This window comes from Stenella coeruleoalba (genome assembly GCF_951394435.1).
Source record: "Stenella coeruleoalba genome assembly, chromosome: 14".
Taxonomy (NCBI): domain Eukaryota; kingdom Metazoa; phylum Chordata; class Mammalia; order Artiodactyla; family Delphinidae; genus Stenella; species Stenella coeruleoalba.
The window spans coordinates 16,334,522-16,351,150 of NC_137160.1; the positions used below are offsets into that span (position 1 = coordinate 16,334,522).

The 16,629-nt window shown below is 49.5% G+C and overlaps 1 protein-coding gene across 2 annotated transcripts in view; it reads left to right on the forward strand.

The window, feature by feature from the left end:
* The window catches only part of ALPK2 (alpha kinase 2), a 152,323-nt gene that overhangs the window by 89,251 nt on the left and 46,443 nt on the right, over positions 1-16,629 (forward strand). For both annotated transcript variants that reach the window (XM_079943519.1, XM_079943520.1), the window contains exon 5: positions 13,087-16,465. In XM_079943519.1, the coding sequence (XP_079799645.1) occupies positions 13,087-16,465 (3,379 nt within the window). The remainder of the gene's footprint in view (positions 1-13,086; positions 16,466-16,629) is intronic.

Here is a 16,629-nt window from a genome sequence, read left to right on the forward strand (position 1 = left end):
GTTATTTAATGCATATTTATTAAGCACCTACTTAGTGTATCAAGTATTCCAGCAAGCAGGTGTGTCAGTCCCACAAGAGCTTATAACGCAATTCCCTGAGCTGGAAGCCCGAGAATGGTCCTTGATGTCCTCCTCATCTTCAATCCCTACATCTAACCAGTCCCCCAATCCTGTCAATTTTCCTTCTACAGTGTCTCCTGAGTCGGAATCTTCCTCTCCCTATTGGTTTCCATGAGCTGCCATAACAAATTGTCACCCTGGGGGGCTTAAAACAACAGAAACTTATTCTCTCACAGTTCTGATGGTCAGAGGTCTGAGATCAAGGTTTTGGCAAGGCTGGTTCCTCCTGGAGGCTCTCTCTGAGGGAGAAGCCATTCCATGCCTCTCTCCTGGCTTCTGATGGCTGCTGGCCATCCTTGTAGCTGCATCTCTCCAATCTCTGCCTATATGGTCACATGGTATTTTCCCTGTGTGTCTCTGTGTCCAAATTTCCCTCTTATAAAGATACCAGTCATTGGATTGAGATCCATTCAAATCCAGTGTGACCTCATCTTAACTTGATTACATCTATAAAGACTCTATTTTCCAATAAGGTTAGATACACAGGTGCCAGGGGTTACAACTTGAACATATCTTTTTGGAGGACACAATTCCATCCACAACACACTCCATCCTTCAGCCACCACTGTAGCCCAGTCTTCATAATTTTATCTAGACCACCGCAATAGACTCCTTGGACCACTGTCTTTCTCTTCTAAGATACTCTCATGTTACTGCAACAATCTTCCTGAAACCTAAATCTGGGAATATCATTCCCTTGTTCAGACCAATGACAACCTCACTTCCCTAGCCCCTGTCAAACTTGGATGGACCCTCTTGCTATAGGCATAAATCTGTGCCATGTGTAGGAGTCTCCAGAACAAGACTGTGGGCTCCTTCAGCTGTCTCCCTGCTCCCACCCTTCCCAAATCCTAGTCATTCCAGATAAATGGGCACTTTGGATGCCCCAGTGCCTTTGTTCATGCTGTTTCCTCCATCATCTCTCCTTGTAGAGTATCTTCTGACCTCCTTGGCTTTGTCTACCTCCTTACACAGAATTCAGGTTCTAAGAAGACAGAATCTTTTCTGGTGATAGGATTTCCCCAGCAGGTAGGGTGAGGCCTGGCACGTACAGAGCTTTCCACGATTCTCTGTTGAATAAAGGAATGAAGGAATCAATAAATGTGAATGCACAGGCAGCAGATTCTGGATCTTTCTCTGCTACCCTTGTCCCTTCTCCTCTCCCTGAAGGAAACTTAATCTCTCCCATAACATTTTATTCCTAATCTCTCTGCTAGCATTCACTGTATATTTTAGCTGTTTGTAAGCCCAGCTGGGCTGTCACTCTGTGAGCTACGTGGAGACAGGCACTGGGTCTAATTCATCTGTAAATGCCAAGAACAAACACAGTGCCTGTCTATATTATTTGTCGAACTGAATTAAATCTACGTACAGAGGCAAGACAGAAGGGGGAGAAGTCGTATTCCCCCACCCCCTCCAATTTACGGCCTCCACTGTATTTATAGAGCTGAGCGTAGGGGCAGGGCAGGAGGTAAAGTTGCAAATTCTGTAAGTTCCCCTTTCTGCTGATGCTTGAAAAATTATCTTTCTGAGTCAGCACAGGTATTTTGATACTGCCTTGCGATTTCGGGCCTTTTTTTAAAGTGATGGTTTAAAAACAAGTGCTTTCGCATTTACCATCAAACTGATAGCGTTGGGTGGGAAAATAACCATCATGAAAACTGTTTACCCCTTCATCTTCTAAATTTCTAGTTCAGGGTCTAAATCTGGCAACAAATATATGGGACTCCCCAGTCACTGCCTCTCCATCACAGATGGGAGAGCCTGGGGCTCCGGCACAGACAGGTCCCTCCAAGAACAGTCCGAAGTGGTTGATGCTAATTACGGGGTCTGGAAGGCTGGGCTCTAGAACACCAGCCTTCCGGAGGGTGAAGCCGTGGGTAATTATCAGTCAAGTCCAGTTCACCTGCCTTCACCAATCAAGGTTGTTTTCACTGTTGCTACAAAAGACTTTCATGACTTCCAAGCGGCACTTTTAAAAAACTTTATTTTTGGGTGTGTTGGGTCTTCGTTTCTGCGCGCAGGCTTTCTCTAGTTGCGGGAAGCAGGGGCTACTCTTCGTTGGGTTGCGCGGGATTCTCATTGCAGAGCACAGGCTCTAGGCACACAGGCTTCAGTAGTTGTGGTGCGTGGGCTTCAGTAGTTGTGGCGCACGGGCTTAGCTGCTCCGTGGCATGGGGGATCTTCTCAGACCAGGGCTGGAACCCTGGTCGCCTAGCGTTAGCAGGCGGATTCTTAACCACTGCGCCACCGGGGAAGTCCTCCAAACGGCACGTAGCATAAACAATAAGATGTTTTCCAGGAACTTGGAGGCAGCTGTGTCTAGTTGGAGCTGAGCTGGTTGAGACTGGTTAGGACCACCCACCCTCCAACTGGGCATGCGCGAGTGTCCGCTCAGTGACCTTTTGACATCAGAGGGCCGAAAACTCCACCCTCAGATCGTGCGAAGAGCCTCCATTTTTGAACGTGGAGAGAACAAGTGTCTCACCTTTTTCTTATTTCCAATCACCTTTCCCCACCCTCCCCGTGCCTCAGGCCGCCCTGCTTCAATCTCATAAATACCCTGAGTCCCTGGCCTCCGGTGAGGCAGCTCTGAGGCTTGTTCCGCGGTCTCCTCGCTAGGCTGCCTCGCGGAGAAACTTCCACAAACTGGGGGCTGGGCGTTTATGGCTGCTTGGGCTTTGGGCGAGGGAATTTGGTTCAATAGCAAGAGCGGAGCAGGGGCAAGGGATGGGCTCCCCGTTGTACTGAGTTTTATCCTCCGTTGATGGCAGGCTGCGGGGAAGGAGGGCTAGAGGGGAAGCCTGGGGAAAAGTGGGTTGCTGTAGTGGATTGAAAAGCGTCCCCCAAGTTCATATGCACCTGGAACCTCAGAACGTGAGAAAGATTAGATTCCGTGCAGATGTCATTAGTTGAGGTCCAAAGACAAAGATTCTTTTCAGGGGACACCCTGATTCCAGACTCTGGCCTCCAGAACTAAGGGAATGTGTGCTCTGTTAAGTTAACCAGTTTGTAGTAATTTATTTCCGAAGTCCTAGGAAAAAGCCCTAGTTACCAACGGTGGGTACAGGGAATTACCAGAAAAAATTCTTGTCTCTCCACTTATGCCTCAATTTTCTTCCAAAGCATCTCGGGACTGGGGGGAGGGGGGTGCCTTGGGGATGACATGGGGATGGTGATTAGAGTTGTACAGAGGAAAGCAAACAGATAAAAAACAGGTGTTTGGTTTTATTTTCATTTAAGCAGGGCAGTCATCTTTAAAGTCAGGCTTTACTGAGTTTTCTAAGTTCCTTTCTTCTTAGAACAGAGTCTTACCTGCACAATCGGAAATCGGGAGTGTGTGAGGGTGTGGACGAGGGGACCCGGCCCTCAGATGCTGGGACAAAAGGGCTGACGGAGTCGGGGCTCATGGGGGCACGTAATCCCGACTCGAGTTCCCCTAACCTCGGGGTTGGGTTAGAACAAACCGAGGGAAACCGTGAGGACGGGAGCTGTTTCCCTGCTTCCCTTCTGGGACACGGGGCCTAGCCAGTCCCCACCCACCTACCAGAGGCAGCTTAGTGAGAGAGAACTGTTCTCCACTCATCCCCCAAACCGCTACATGACTGGGGGCTTATGAGGAAGACACGATCAGTGCCAGAGAAAAAGCATGAAGGGAATGCGTTTGCTCACGCGCACACGAAGGCCTATGTGTGAATCTTCGCCACAAGTACAAATACCAGCTCAGTATATTTTTGCTTTCTAGCTCCAAATCAGTGAGTCCTAGACATTTTCTTTCTTGTTTTTAAAGTCTTTCCCCCAATAACTTCAGCTTTCCAGAAGCTTCTTCCCCCCCCCCCCCCCCGCCCCGGTACGCGGGCCTCTCACTGCTGTGGCCTCTCCCGTTGCGGACGGAGCACAGGCTCCGGACGCGCAGGCTCGGCGGCCATGGCTCTCGGGCCCAGCCGCTCCGCGACATGTGGGATCTTCCCGGACCGGGGCACGAACCCGTGTCCCCTGCATCGGCAGGCGGACTCTCAACCACTGTGCCACCAGGTAAGCCCTCCAGAAGCTTCTTGGTGAATCATTCTTTTTCTATCTACAAGGGGAAAGTTGATTTCTGACGGCTCCATCAAAAGAGGTTCCTGAATTTCTAATCTGCACCTGGCCCTCCCCATTCCCACCTTGCCTCTGACTGCCTTCATCTTTAAAGTACAGGTGTTTAAACTTAACCCTTTGGTTGCATGTTGTAAATTCACAACCCTGTTCCCCCCATTTTCAGTGCCTGGTGTCCATGGTACAACCATGCTGATGTCTCCTTTGGGGATTGTATTGGGAACCTCATTTTCTCATAGATGAAATAAGAGACACTTCTTCTCAAAAGAGAACAGGTGGCTTCCATTTCAATCTAAAGATTGAGGCCAACACAGCACCAAGTCATTAGCGGTGAAGAAGAGTTAGTTTAGCGGCAAGTACATATTAACCAAAGCACAGGACCCTCGGGCAGGTTAGCGGGTAGAAGATCAATGTCTCGATAGAATTAGACGAGAACCAGACTCTGAAGGGATGGACAAACCCTCCCTGCCTCTGTCGGCAAAGGGACACGGGACCAAGAACAGACTGGTTGGATGTCCACTCCTTTGACCTATTTTTGAGCACCTACTATGTGCCTTGCACCACGATGAGTAAGACTAACCCTGTCCTCCCCTCATGGATCTCACTGTCCAGGGAACTTTGCTTCTCCTGTTGAAGAAGCTGTCTCTGATTCTAATCGGGTAACTGTTACAGCCGGCTGGGTAACTGCCGGCTGCCCTCCTAGAACTGTGCTCTTTTGGGGGATATTTTCTGTTTAACCAGAAGCCTAACCTAAGGACCTGTAGCTGTCCTGCTGCTTACTTGAAGTACATGGCCTATAAGGGACTCTTCAAGCCCCAGTCCTACATTTTTTCATTTTTGGTAATGGCCGTCCAGGACAGGCAACCTGCTCTATGCTCATGTTCAGCTGTTCCAAGTGCCAAGTAGCATCACCCCTGTACACTTTGAAGCCTCGCTTAATAGGCAAGTAGTATAGTAACCATGACAAGTATTTCCTGTTTCTAAAGTTTACAAGAACTGGCGCTGTACCATGTATTATTGTCAGGGTAGTACGGTAACTGCTACTAGGTTTTGGTTTTGCTCACACATTCTAGAAACTGTAAAGGGAGACGGATTTTTGCGAATGTTCTTCTGGAACCTAAGGTTTAACACCACCCCTCCCCCGCCCCTCCTTGTTACCTAGTCCGAAATCTGCAGAGAAGTTTGGTCTGTGGGAATAATGCCACAGCTGGGTATGTTCCTAGCTCAGAACCCGCAGCTGGGATTCCCTCCGTGGCCTCAGGGGCCTGGAGGAGGGAATCAAGGGGCTCAAGCGGGTCTGGAAGCTCTTGATTCTTTGAAAGACTGTGGGGAAAACGAGACTGTCTGGGTGAACGAAGCCATAACTTTTCTCAACGCCAGAAAGGATTTAGCACATTTAGAGGCTGCCGGCTGCTGGTCTTCCCTCGTGTGGCCGTGACGGTTTTCATTGCCATGTACTAGGTCTGTGGGCCTCTAGAACGCTGCAGGATCAATTCAGGGCCCATATGCGGACACAGTGCAGCCCACTCAAAAGATGGGGCACTTAGTACATAGAGGAGAGACGAGCTAGGAATCGGGGAGCGTTCTCCAGCCCACTCTGTCTCTTTCCTGATCCTCCCTGGGGCCGCCACTGGCTTGTCCTGAATCACTCTACATATGTGTCCTTTCCCCTAACAACCCTCATAGGTAGTCGAGGTAGATCTAGAAGCCTTAGGAGTTAAAAGCTGCTCTAAGTGGAAGGTGAGGTTTAAGCCTCACTTCAATGTTTGTATTGTTTCCATGGCAGCAGGTCATAGAACACCAAAGCTAGCGAGGGCCAAGAGGTACTCTCCAACCCTCATTTTACTGTGGAAGAAACAGCCTCAGATCCAGTGACTTCACCAAAGCCATTTCCCATGAGGCAGTGCATCCAGGATAAACACCTGGCTTTTCTGAGGCCCCCTGCTCCATCCATCACCCTGCTCCACTTGCCTTTCACCTCGTCATCCAAGTGCCAGTCTGTTTGGGACATAGCAAGAAACACGAAGAGTGCTCAGAAATGCATGGTGGTATTCAAGAAAAATCATTAGCCTTCCCAATTCCACTTTTCTTATGTTGGCATAGCTCCTAGTTGCATATGTGGAAATCAAGGCTCTCCTCTCATCGCCCAGCAAACTCTCAGATGCAGGAAAACAAAGATGCCCATATGGGAGAGGAAGACAGTTGCTTTTGTGGACCACTGTACTTGGGAGTTTACCATGAAATGGTCTTATGTGTTAGAATAGCTGGTATTTCTCCTTAACATTACACAACCCTAAGTCCCAAAGTCATACATGTCTATACCATTTTGCAAACATTAACCGTATTAACACCTGTAAAGCGCTTAGAGCAGTGCCTGCTGGGTGTTAAGGGCTACACAGGGCTTGGTGATTATCACTAGTAGTGGTGCTGAGACTTACATCACCTGAGAGGCACAAAAACACAAGCTTCTGGCTTGGGCTCTGGGACTCTGGCTCACCATGTTACCAGGCAAAGATTGCGCTGGTGCACGGAGCCCCTTAGCTCTAGGAAATGGTATTCGTCATGGAAACCCAGTTCTCTCCCAAGAAATCAAATTGGTGTTTTACAAACTCTTTCTTTCCCAGGAAATCAGGCAGGATTATAACCCCAGCCGGCTGAAGATTTCATGCCTCCCAGGAGGGTCTTGAATGAAGAAGGGTTGGTCAAGTGAGGAGGGGGTTTCAGGGTTTGGGGATTTTTTTTTTATTTTTTTGGCTGTGCCACGCTGCTTGTGGGATCTTAGTTCCCCAGCCAGGGATCGAACCCGTGCCCTCGGCAGTGAAAGCGCAGAGTCCTAACCGTTGGACTGCCAGGGAATTCCCAGGATTGGGGACTTTAGACGTGTGTCCACTTTGTGTTCTTTTAACATTCAAAGCCTTCAGTGAAGCTCCTTTCTGGGCATCCCAGCAACTCCTAAAAATAAACTCAAGTTCTTGAAATGTTCTAGTTTGCCTTTAAGCTTTCCTTGGCTGGAGACCAGGCTATTTTCAGTTTCCCAGCCCCAGGTGGTATGGATTTGCTCTATCGAATGACAAATGACGCTGTGCCCCGTAGTGAGGGCTCAGCAGACACTTAGGAAAGGTTAGCCAGTGGGCGAGGCTGCAGCCAGCCCAGGCTGGCTGGGGAGTGGGGGAACTCCCATTTAAAGATTCCTGGAACCCCAGGGGGAGACTGATGTATAGATAACCATTGAGGGACATGGTGCTATTTGCATCGAGTCCAGATAAGGAACATCTAAAAAGAAACAGGAGTTAAATTGTCCCACGGGAGGACATGGCAGTCTATGGCAGGACTGCCCAGCTGAAGCCAGGAGCTGACGGGCTTACCTCTCCTGGCTCTGGGCGGTTGAATGTGGCCTTTAGAACCATGGCCTCTCCTTTGATCCATCTTTTCACATTTCCCCATCCTCCCACTGCCCACCTTCTACTTCACGTTCACCTTGCCCCAGGCCCTATCGATCCCTTGTCATTTTGACCAGCTCCCCAGCACTCTGTCCAGGAGCCACACCCGGTGCCCTTTGTGACACTGTCCTTCACGCTGATCCCTGCCTGTCGAAGGGCTCCAGGTGAATCTCATGTGCCCTTTCCTTCACCCTTCAGCCATATCCTTCCCTCTAGCATCCAGTAGGAAAGCTTTTAGATGCTGTTAACAGAATAACCAACTACCAGCGGCCTCAAACATGGACTTCTGTTGTTCCCTTCACAAGAAGTCTAGGGGTAGAAGGCCCTCGGTGTTGATCCAGTGGCTTGAGGATACCTACCAGCTCCCAAGTCCATCCTTTCTGCTCCACCAGCTGTAGTGGGCTTTTCATTCTCGTGCTGGTTGCCTTGTGACTGCAAGTTGATTGCTGCAGCAGCAGGCATCACAAGTTCGTCACAGGAAGCAGGAAGGGGGTAGGCAAGGTACCTACCGTGTCTGTGCCTTCTATATAAGGAAAGCAAAGCTTCTCCGGAAGCTCCCTAGTGGAATTCCCCTTACATCATTAGCCAGAACTGACTAATGGCTATGCAGGAGGCTGCGAGCATACGTGGTTTTCCAACCTCCTCTAGTTGGAGGTGGCAAGGGAGGAGGGGGTCGAGGATCAGCAACGTCTGCCACACCTGCGCGCTCTCATCAGTAGAGAGGTCTCCTGAGACCGCACTGGACTGTCCGAGAATTATCTAAGAACTGATACCTAAGAGAGCACCCGCTGCTTTTTGCACTGCAGGGATCTTTTTTTTTTTTTTTTTTTTTTTTTTTTTTTTGCGGTACGCGGGCCTCTCACTGCTGTGGCCTCTCCCATTGTGGAGCACAGGCTCCGGACGCGCAGGCTCAGCAGCCATGGCTCACGGGCCCAGCCGCTCCGCGGCATGTGGGATCTTCCCGGACCGGGGCACGAACCCGTGTCCCCTGCATCGGCACGCGGACCCTCAACCACTGCACCACCAGGGAAGCCCATGACTGCTTCTTTATCAGCTTCCTCACTAGCTCTGAGGGCAGGACTTGTTATTCTTTGCTGAATTTTTTTAGAACCTTAGCACATAGTAAGGACTCTATTACTGAGTGAATAAACATGAATGAGTACCAGCAGCGGGAGGGGTAGACCAAAGAGTAACACTTCCAAACCTGGTTTTGAAAGCAGCGTGAAGCTTGAAACTTAACTCTGCTCGCACAACCGTCTCCAACCCCTCCTCTATCCAACATGCCTGATTTTACAACCACATTGTTTCCACCTGTTAGCCTTTCCAAGAAATTCTGCCCCTAATTGTGTCTCCAGTGGATCCCATGGAAGGTGTGTTGTCTCTTCACCCACCCCATGATGTGCAGGGTTATCTTCATCATTAGAGGGAGTGTCCTGGATGCCACGAAGTGCATGACACTAATTTCAGTGACTAACAATAGAAGGTGGTATGAGATAAGATCCCTCTTCTCAGATGGCTTATAATCCAGCTGAAGCGACAAGATGTGTGTGGGGGGGAAGATAAACAGCAGTTCTTGACAAGTTGTGCTAATGGCCAAATGGATGGAATTTAACAAACAGTCCTGCTCCAGGAGTAAAAGGAAGGTCACCACTGATTCCTTCTCTTCCACTTGATGGATAAGATCCCTGCAGTGCGGGGCTCACAGAACAAGGGAAACAAATGTCAGCGAGTGCCAGGCACTCGACAGGATAGTGCTGACGTGCGTGTGGTTAGCCTTAGAGGAAGAGACGGAGGGTCAGAGAGGCTAAAGAGGTTACATGGAGGGCTTCCCTGGTGGCGCAGTGGTTGAGAGTCCGCCTGCCGATGCAGGGGACACGGGTTCGTGCCCCGGTCCAGGGGGATCCCACATGCCGCGGAGCGGCTGGGCCCGTGAGCCGTGGCCGCTGAGCCTGCGCGTCCGGAGCCTGTGCTCCACAATGGGAGAGGCCACAACACTGAGAGGCCCGCATACTGCAAAAAAAAAAGAAAAAAAAAAAAACAAAAAGAGGTTACATGGGGTCACGAATGCAATACGTGATTAAGCTGAAGCCCAGGCGGCCAGTCCTGAGTCCACACACCACGATGGGTTTCCGACAAGAGCCCTAAACTCTCCTCCCCCTCACCTGAATAAGGATAATTTTCCTACATAACAAAAGCACCTGAGTCTCACCACTCACTCCGTGATGAGAATAGCTGAGCAGCAGGAGAATCGTTTGCTGGAGTTCTTTCATAATGACTTAACTAAGAGATCTCCCGCTGAAAGAAAGGTCTGACTCATTTGAAAGGTGTGAGCCTGTGGTTTCCCTTTCTCTGAGTTGGCCTCCGAGGAGGCTGCCCTTGGAACCAATGCTGTGAGCCTCAGCAAGTATGCACTGGACTGTGAAAAGCTCTGCTTTGAGAACGTCCATTGGTTACGATCACATTTTATGGAGTTTCACATCAGCAGTGAACCGATTTGTATGGCTGCGTGCTTGAACCTAACTTCCAAAAGGCCAGCAGTCTTCTATGTTCACTGATGCTTCTCCAGTCCTTAGAACAGCTTGGTATATAGTAGGTGCTCAGTAAATACTCAAGTGGATGAATTTTACATGGTCAAGGATTCGCCATATTTCTTTATGTGTGGAGCTTCACCAGGCTATTTTAAAGTAGGATTTTAGTTTAAAAGGTAGAGAGGGGAGGAAACAGTCTACCTTAGTAGGAACAGGACTCTCCTGTAAGTCAAGGCATGATACACCATGGTTATGATATATCCCAATGACCAAACCACCCTAATCAAAGCTTACTTCTCCTGTGTTTCATCCTCTCCAGGTGTATCAGCCTACAACTCTGATACGCTAGTTAGCAATAATGGGTGGGTAGCGTCCCAGTTAGTAACACAGTGGCTTTTTGACTGGAGCCCTTTGGAAAAAATTGTCCAGTACCTGGCAGAGAATTCTACACGTGGCAGCTAGTCCTTAAATGTCGGGCACTGATGTTGTGATGATGACAAGATCTTAAAGGGCTGACGGAAGCTCAGGCAGGGAGGAAGGCTCAGGAGAGGGTCCTGGTGTTTTTGATCAGATAATCTCCCTACACCTCTCAAATCATGACCAGGAAGCTACCCATGCTTTCTATGCTTTTATGATTTTTTTTTGCGGTATGCGGGCCTCTCACTGTTGTGGCCTCTCCCGTTGCGGAGCACAGGCTCCGGACGCGCAGGCTCAGTGGCCATGGCCCACGGGCCCAGCCGCTCCGCGGCACGAACCCATGTCTCCTGCATCGGCTGGCGGACTCTCAACCACTGCGCCACCAGGGAAGCCCTATGCTTTCTGTGCTTTTAATAGTTCAGTAGATTTGTGCTATAGCTCAAAAAAACGAAACAAAAAACCCAAATTAGCAAACGAAAAGAACATTCTCTACACGTTATAGATGTTCAGGTATAGAGGGGAAACCATGAACACATTAAAGTCCTGGACACTTAAAAAAACAAAAACAAAACTTATTTACCAGATATTTCTTTTCCCTCTTCCATTTTCATATGATGGAAAAAAATATATAGAGTTCCTTTAGAAACACAGGATGTGAACCAGTAGTGCTCTGCTTGTGGCTAGAAGTCTCTTAAAAGAGAGTTGTCCCGAAGACAGAAGCAGATGAAAGCTCAAACCCTTTCAAATTTAGAGGTTTAATGGGTGAAGTTGAGTAGATCTGACTCATGCGTGGTGTTCATTCATTTACTGATTCTTTCAAGAAGTGTTTATGGAGCCCCTGCTAGGTGCCAACCACTGTACCGGGCCTTAAACAGCCTAGAATGGGAGCTCCCTGCAGATGGGCATTTTGCCTGTATTGTATCCCATCCCCTGGGATACTTTCTAGCACGTTGGAGGTAGTCAGTAAATATTTGAATTGATGAATGGTCCTAGCACTCATGGAATTTATAGCACAGGAAACTAAATTTCTTATTCAGCACTTTTATGTCAACCAGATGAGTTAAATGAACATCAGGGTACCTTGCAGGAGAAAAGGAGAGGTGAATCGTTGGCTGCAGGCAGCCTTGGGGAGTGTGGAAAACAGGAGTGGTACACTGTTGTCCTGTTTCCTACTGACGGTGTGTAAAGGGATTGACTGATTTTCACACGTGATTGATGGGAATAAGCATCAGGACCCTGGAGCTACGTGTATTTCAGCTCTACGTTGTCGTGCGCTGGGGGAGAGACTCTCCTCCCCTCTGTAAGCCCAGTCATCGATTCCCGATTCCCGCGCATTTGAACGGGGCTGCTTCAAAGCAGGAGTCCTGGGGGCAAAGAAGGAGGTGCTTGCCCCAGATTAGCGAGTCCCTTCTCCTTGGCTGGGCATAATTCTGATATGTTTCGAAATAATCAATGAGCTAAAAGTTTCAAGAGGCAAGAATTTAGACTGAGTTTACTTCTTTGAACAATACCCAGTGTCGCAGGACAGTCAGATATAGTACCATGATGGGTTCACTCCTCGGAAAGTGAGATTTATTCTGTCCTCCCGCTTTCCTCACTTTCTCTTCCCCTGTCTGTATATCTCTTCCCCAAAACCCAAGAAGTCCTGAACCCCCTACGTCTTGTGGATATGGTTTGCCTGCCGCAGGGCATCTGTCTTAAAGTGGGTGAGGCACGTCAAGATTTTATAACCTTCCTGGGGCGGAAATGATTGGCAGTGCTGAAGGCCAATCACAACTCCATTACTTCATTAGAGGTGGGTTCAAAAGACATGCCTCTTTAGTAATTAACCAGCAAGATGGCCGCCTCGGGGGACAAAGTGTGCTCATTGCTGCTTTACAAGCACTGAATTTTTTTTTTTTTGCGGTACGCGGGCCTCTCACTGTTGTGGCCTCTCCCGTTGCGGAGCACAGGCTCTGGACGCGCAGGCTCAGCGGCCATGGCTCACGGGCCCAGCCGCTCCGCGGCATGTGGGATCTTCCCGGACCGGGGCACGAACCCGTGTCCCCTGCATCGGCAGGCGGGCTCTCAACCACTGCGCCACCAGGGAAGCCCAGCACTGCATATTTTGTTATGGTTATGTGAAATTTCCTTTTGAAAAGATTCACAAGCTCTTGTGACGGTCAAAGAAGTTAACATGTAATTTAACGTGTAATTCCATCTTTTTTTCCTGCGAGATGGGCAAGAAGTCATTACATGATTGTCAGGAGGCCTTTTGCTTTTAATGGGGAATTTGACCAAGACCCCCTGGAACATACAGTTGCTTAAACTTTTCTTCAGGATGTCTCTAATAGCTAGAGTTTGGGGATTCGTGTTTAGATCTCAATCATTCCTTCTCATTGTCTGAGATTATAGTCATCAAGGATTAACACTCTTGGGATTGCAGTTATGCCCTGTTGTGGGATCTCCCAGGAACAATTCTACTAATATCACTTTTCATCTTCTAGGTGCAAATTCAGGAAACAGTCAGGGAGCAAATCTCTCTCAGCCGAATGCCAGCTTTCTCAGAGCCTACTGGGGAGGAGTCCGCATTTACTATGACCACAATAGATTCCTTCTCCAATTTAGGAGGCATCGACACAAAAAATGCGTCATTGGCCCAACACCTGGAGGTAGAAAGGTGGACCCAAGGCCCACGGCACGAAGACAACCAGGATGGAGAAGATAGCACACCTGGATGTCCCTGGGGAGACCTAGGGTGTGAGCTGAGCATCCCAGAAGCCAATAGTGAAAATATGCCCCGCTGTGAGCCGTCGGCGCGTCTCCCCCAGGAGAACAGCGCTGACCCCGGGGAGCCCCGGGCTCCCTCTCTTGCTTCCCCTGAATTTGTACGTACCGTCCCCACCTTGGAAACTGCGTGTGCTGGGCCAAGAGACAGAGTAACAGCGTGTGTGCTAGGCCGTCCTGAAGCAGGTGACCAAGAAGCGTGTGATACTGTGAGCTCTCCTGTTGGAGCCCCAGCTGGTAAATATTTGCCTCAAGAAATTTGCTCCGTGGACTTCGAGCTGGCAGGTCAAAGCAAAGCATCTGATCTGTGTTCTTCTGATGACAAGGCACTGGATATTCTTTCTCAGACACAAGGTTCTGAGCCTGCACAGTCTACATACGGAAGCAGCAATGAGAGAACCTCTGCAGTGTTCCCTCTTTTTATCAGTGCTCTCATCTGGAACATTTCACAGAAAGCCAGTAAAGGTGCCACTGGGGAAAATCTCTGCAAGGTGGAGGGTTCCACCTCCATGTTGGCCTCCATGGTAAAGGCTGGTCAGGGGGGGCTGAGCCCCAGTCACTCAGGTGGGCTCGAGGAAAGACAGCCTCTGTCTTCTGAGAATGACTCTTTGGAATGGTCTAAAGAAGGTGGTGACGAGAGCTCTAGCTCCAGTGCCCCGGTCACTGCAGACACACCAGCCAGTCATAGTTCAACAGCGAAGTTTCCTCAGGAGAAGCCAACAACATTAATTGCTAATCTTGAGTGTTTTGAGGTGACTGGGGAGAGTGGGGACACATCCACTGTTACCATTGCCACCAAAGGCCAACCACCCAAATACCTCCCTGTTTCAGTTGCTGGGAACAGCCATGTAGGTGGCCCTGATGAGAGCTCAACTCGGGCACCAGATGACAATTTTTCTCAACTTCCTTCCAACGCACAATTGGGTCATATTTTAAATGGTTCTACAACTGCATCTTCAAAAGGGCTAGCGTGCGTGGCTCCCAGTGGACCAGGAATCCACGTCCACGTTCCTCAGCTCCCAGAGGGAGAGGATTTCTGTAGCAATTCCCCTCTTCAGATTGATAACCAGTCTGGAAAGAACCAGAACGTGGGCAGAGCAGACACCAGGAGCCTTGAAGAGAATTTCCAAGAAAAAGGAAGTGAAACAACACAGAGTGTCCAGCAGGGTTCTCTTGACGAAAATTTCCAAGAAAGCTTGCCCATGACGTCTGCTGTACCAGGGGAAATAAACCTGGTACTCTTGGACCACTCATCGGCCAACTCCAGGAAGGGAAGGGAACAGAGCTCGGGCTTGGGGACTCGTGTGCCCATGGTGGCTGAATCTATAACGGAAGATGATAGCCAGGCTCTGAGTAATGTTCCGTCTCCCTCTAATACCCTTCTGGGGGAGCCTAAAGAGAGCGGTCCAGGATATTGGGAAGCAGGTAAACGAGTGAAGATTATAACTCTAGAGGCTTCCATTTCAGAAACCTGGCCACCAAGACAACTGACAGATTCTAAGTGCAAGGAGTCAGAACCTGGTCTCATCCCTGGTAGGGTCTGGGCTGTATCTGACGTTCTAAAGACTGATGCTGCCGTGCCTGAACTGGACCCCTCTGAGACAGCATCAGCCTGCAGTCCTCAGGCTGAGTCCGGCTCAGCAATTGCTAATAACGGAGAAATCCACAAAGGTGAAGACCTAGCTGGCCATGCAAACTGGAGTTGTCTTTCCTCCCAGTGTTTGAGCCAACCCAGACTCCTGGAGTCCTCTGTGGACCCTGTAGATGAAAAAGAATTATGTGTCACAGACTTGCTATCAGAGGCTTCCAGAACTGGAAGGAAACAGAAGGAAAATGTTAAGAGTGTAAGTCAAAACCAAGAGGAAAGCCAACTCAAGATGGATCGCCCTTCCTTCTTTAAACAGTTCCTGACCTGCCCTGAAATCTTAGAGTCCTCTGTGGATCCCACTGATGAAACAAGTGTGGAGTGGGCCAGGGTGGAAACACCAGAGCCTTCTGAATCCACGCTGGGGGCCGTCAGAGTGGAGAGTAAATTGAATGATGGAAACTTGGGCCAGAGAGTAGAGGTCCAACCATCCATCTTTCAAGTTCCGTGCCCCCAGCAAAGTGGGGAAGCCATTCCAAGAGAAAACACCGTCAGCCGAGACCAAGGGCACAGTGGGGGAGAGGGGGCGAGACAAAGCCAACGTGACGGAGCGAAGGGGGACGTACGGTCTGCCATTTTGCCTGTCCCGGGTCCTGTCAAAGGTGGGGAAACGACTCCAACGGGACGCAGCAGAAGCCAAATACGAGAAGGCAGTGAGAGGCGCTTAGCGGAGGCTGAACAAAGTAAAAATAACAAAGCAGAATTCGTTTCCCCCACTTTACCTCTTTCTAGCGGTCTTGCAAGAATGACTCCCGCCTCTGGAGTTGATACTCACGGCTCCACAAGTCAAAGTCATGACCTCCCTGAGAACGATTTAGTGGAGCCCAGAAACCATCAATGTGCGTTTTCTGACTTAAAGGAAAGGGGAGCTATTGAGAGTGAGTGTGGGAAACATGTGCCCCCTTCTAGTGGTCTCACTTGGGGGCTTTTTACTTCATCTCTTGAGGAAAGCATCACAGGCTTTTCAAGAAGCCACAAAATTGAGGAACATAAAATAGAGGAGCCCCCAGTTGGGGAAACCAAACCCACAAGCACATCTGGCTCCCCAGCAGCAACACTCATGTCCAGAGAATGTGCATCAAAGAAAGTTCCTAAGATGCTGCAGGACCCCTGCCAGCAGGGCTCCACCCTTGGCCGTGGGAAAATGTCAAGGGAGGAGAAGGTCCTCCCTGTGGTGGCCCAAGCTGGCTGCCTCCCCAGGGTCCCTCCAGCAGTGACTGGGTCAGAGGAGGTCAAGGGGAAGCAAGAAACCCCAGGGAGTGGACACATAGCTGAGGGAGTAAAGAAGAAAATTCTGTCCAGGGTGGCCACCCTGAGGCTGAGATTGGAAGAGAAAGAAAACGCCAGAAAGAACTCGATCTTTCTTAAAAAGAGTCCTGAACTCGAAACATCGGTATCACACACAGATGAGAAAAAAGACTCCAAAAGACCACCTTGCAAAAGCGAAGGGACAGGTGAGGCTGTGTTGCTTCCTATCATTGTTAACGTTTGGGTTTGTTGACCTGATGTCAAGTTCGTGTGTCCTCCTGAGCCCTTGCAGTTAAGGTGCGTGTCCACTGGGAGGCGTCGGATGCTATGGCTGTGACCAGTGGCCTGGCATGTAGGCCCTTGGGTCTCA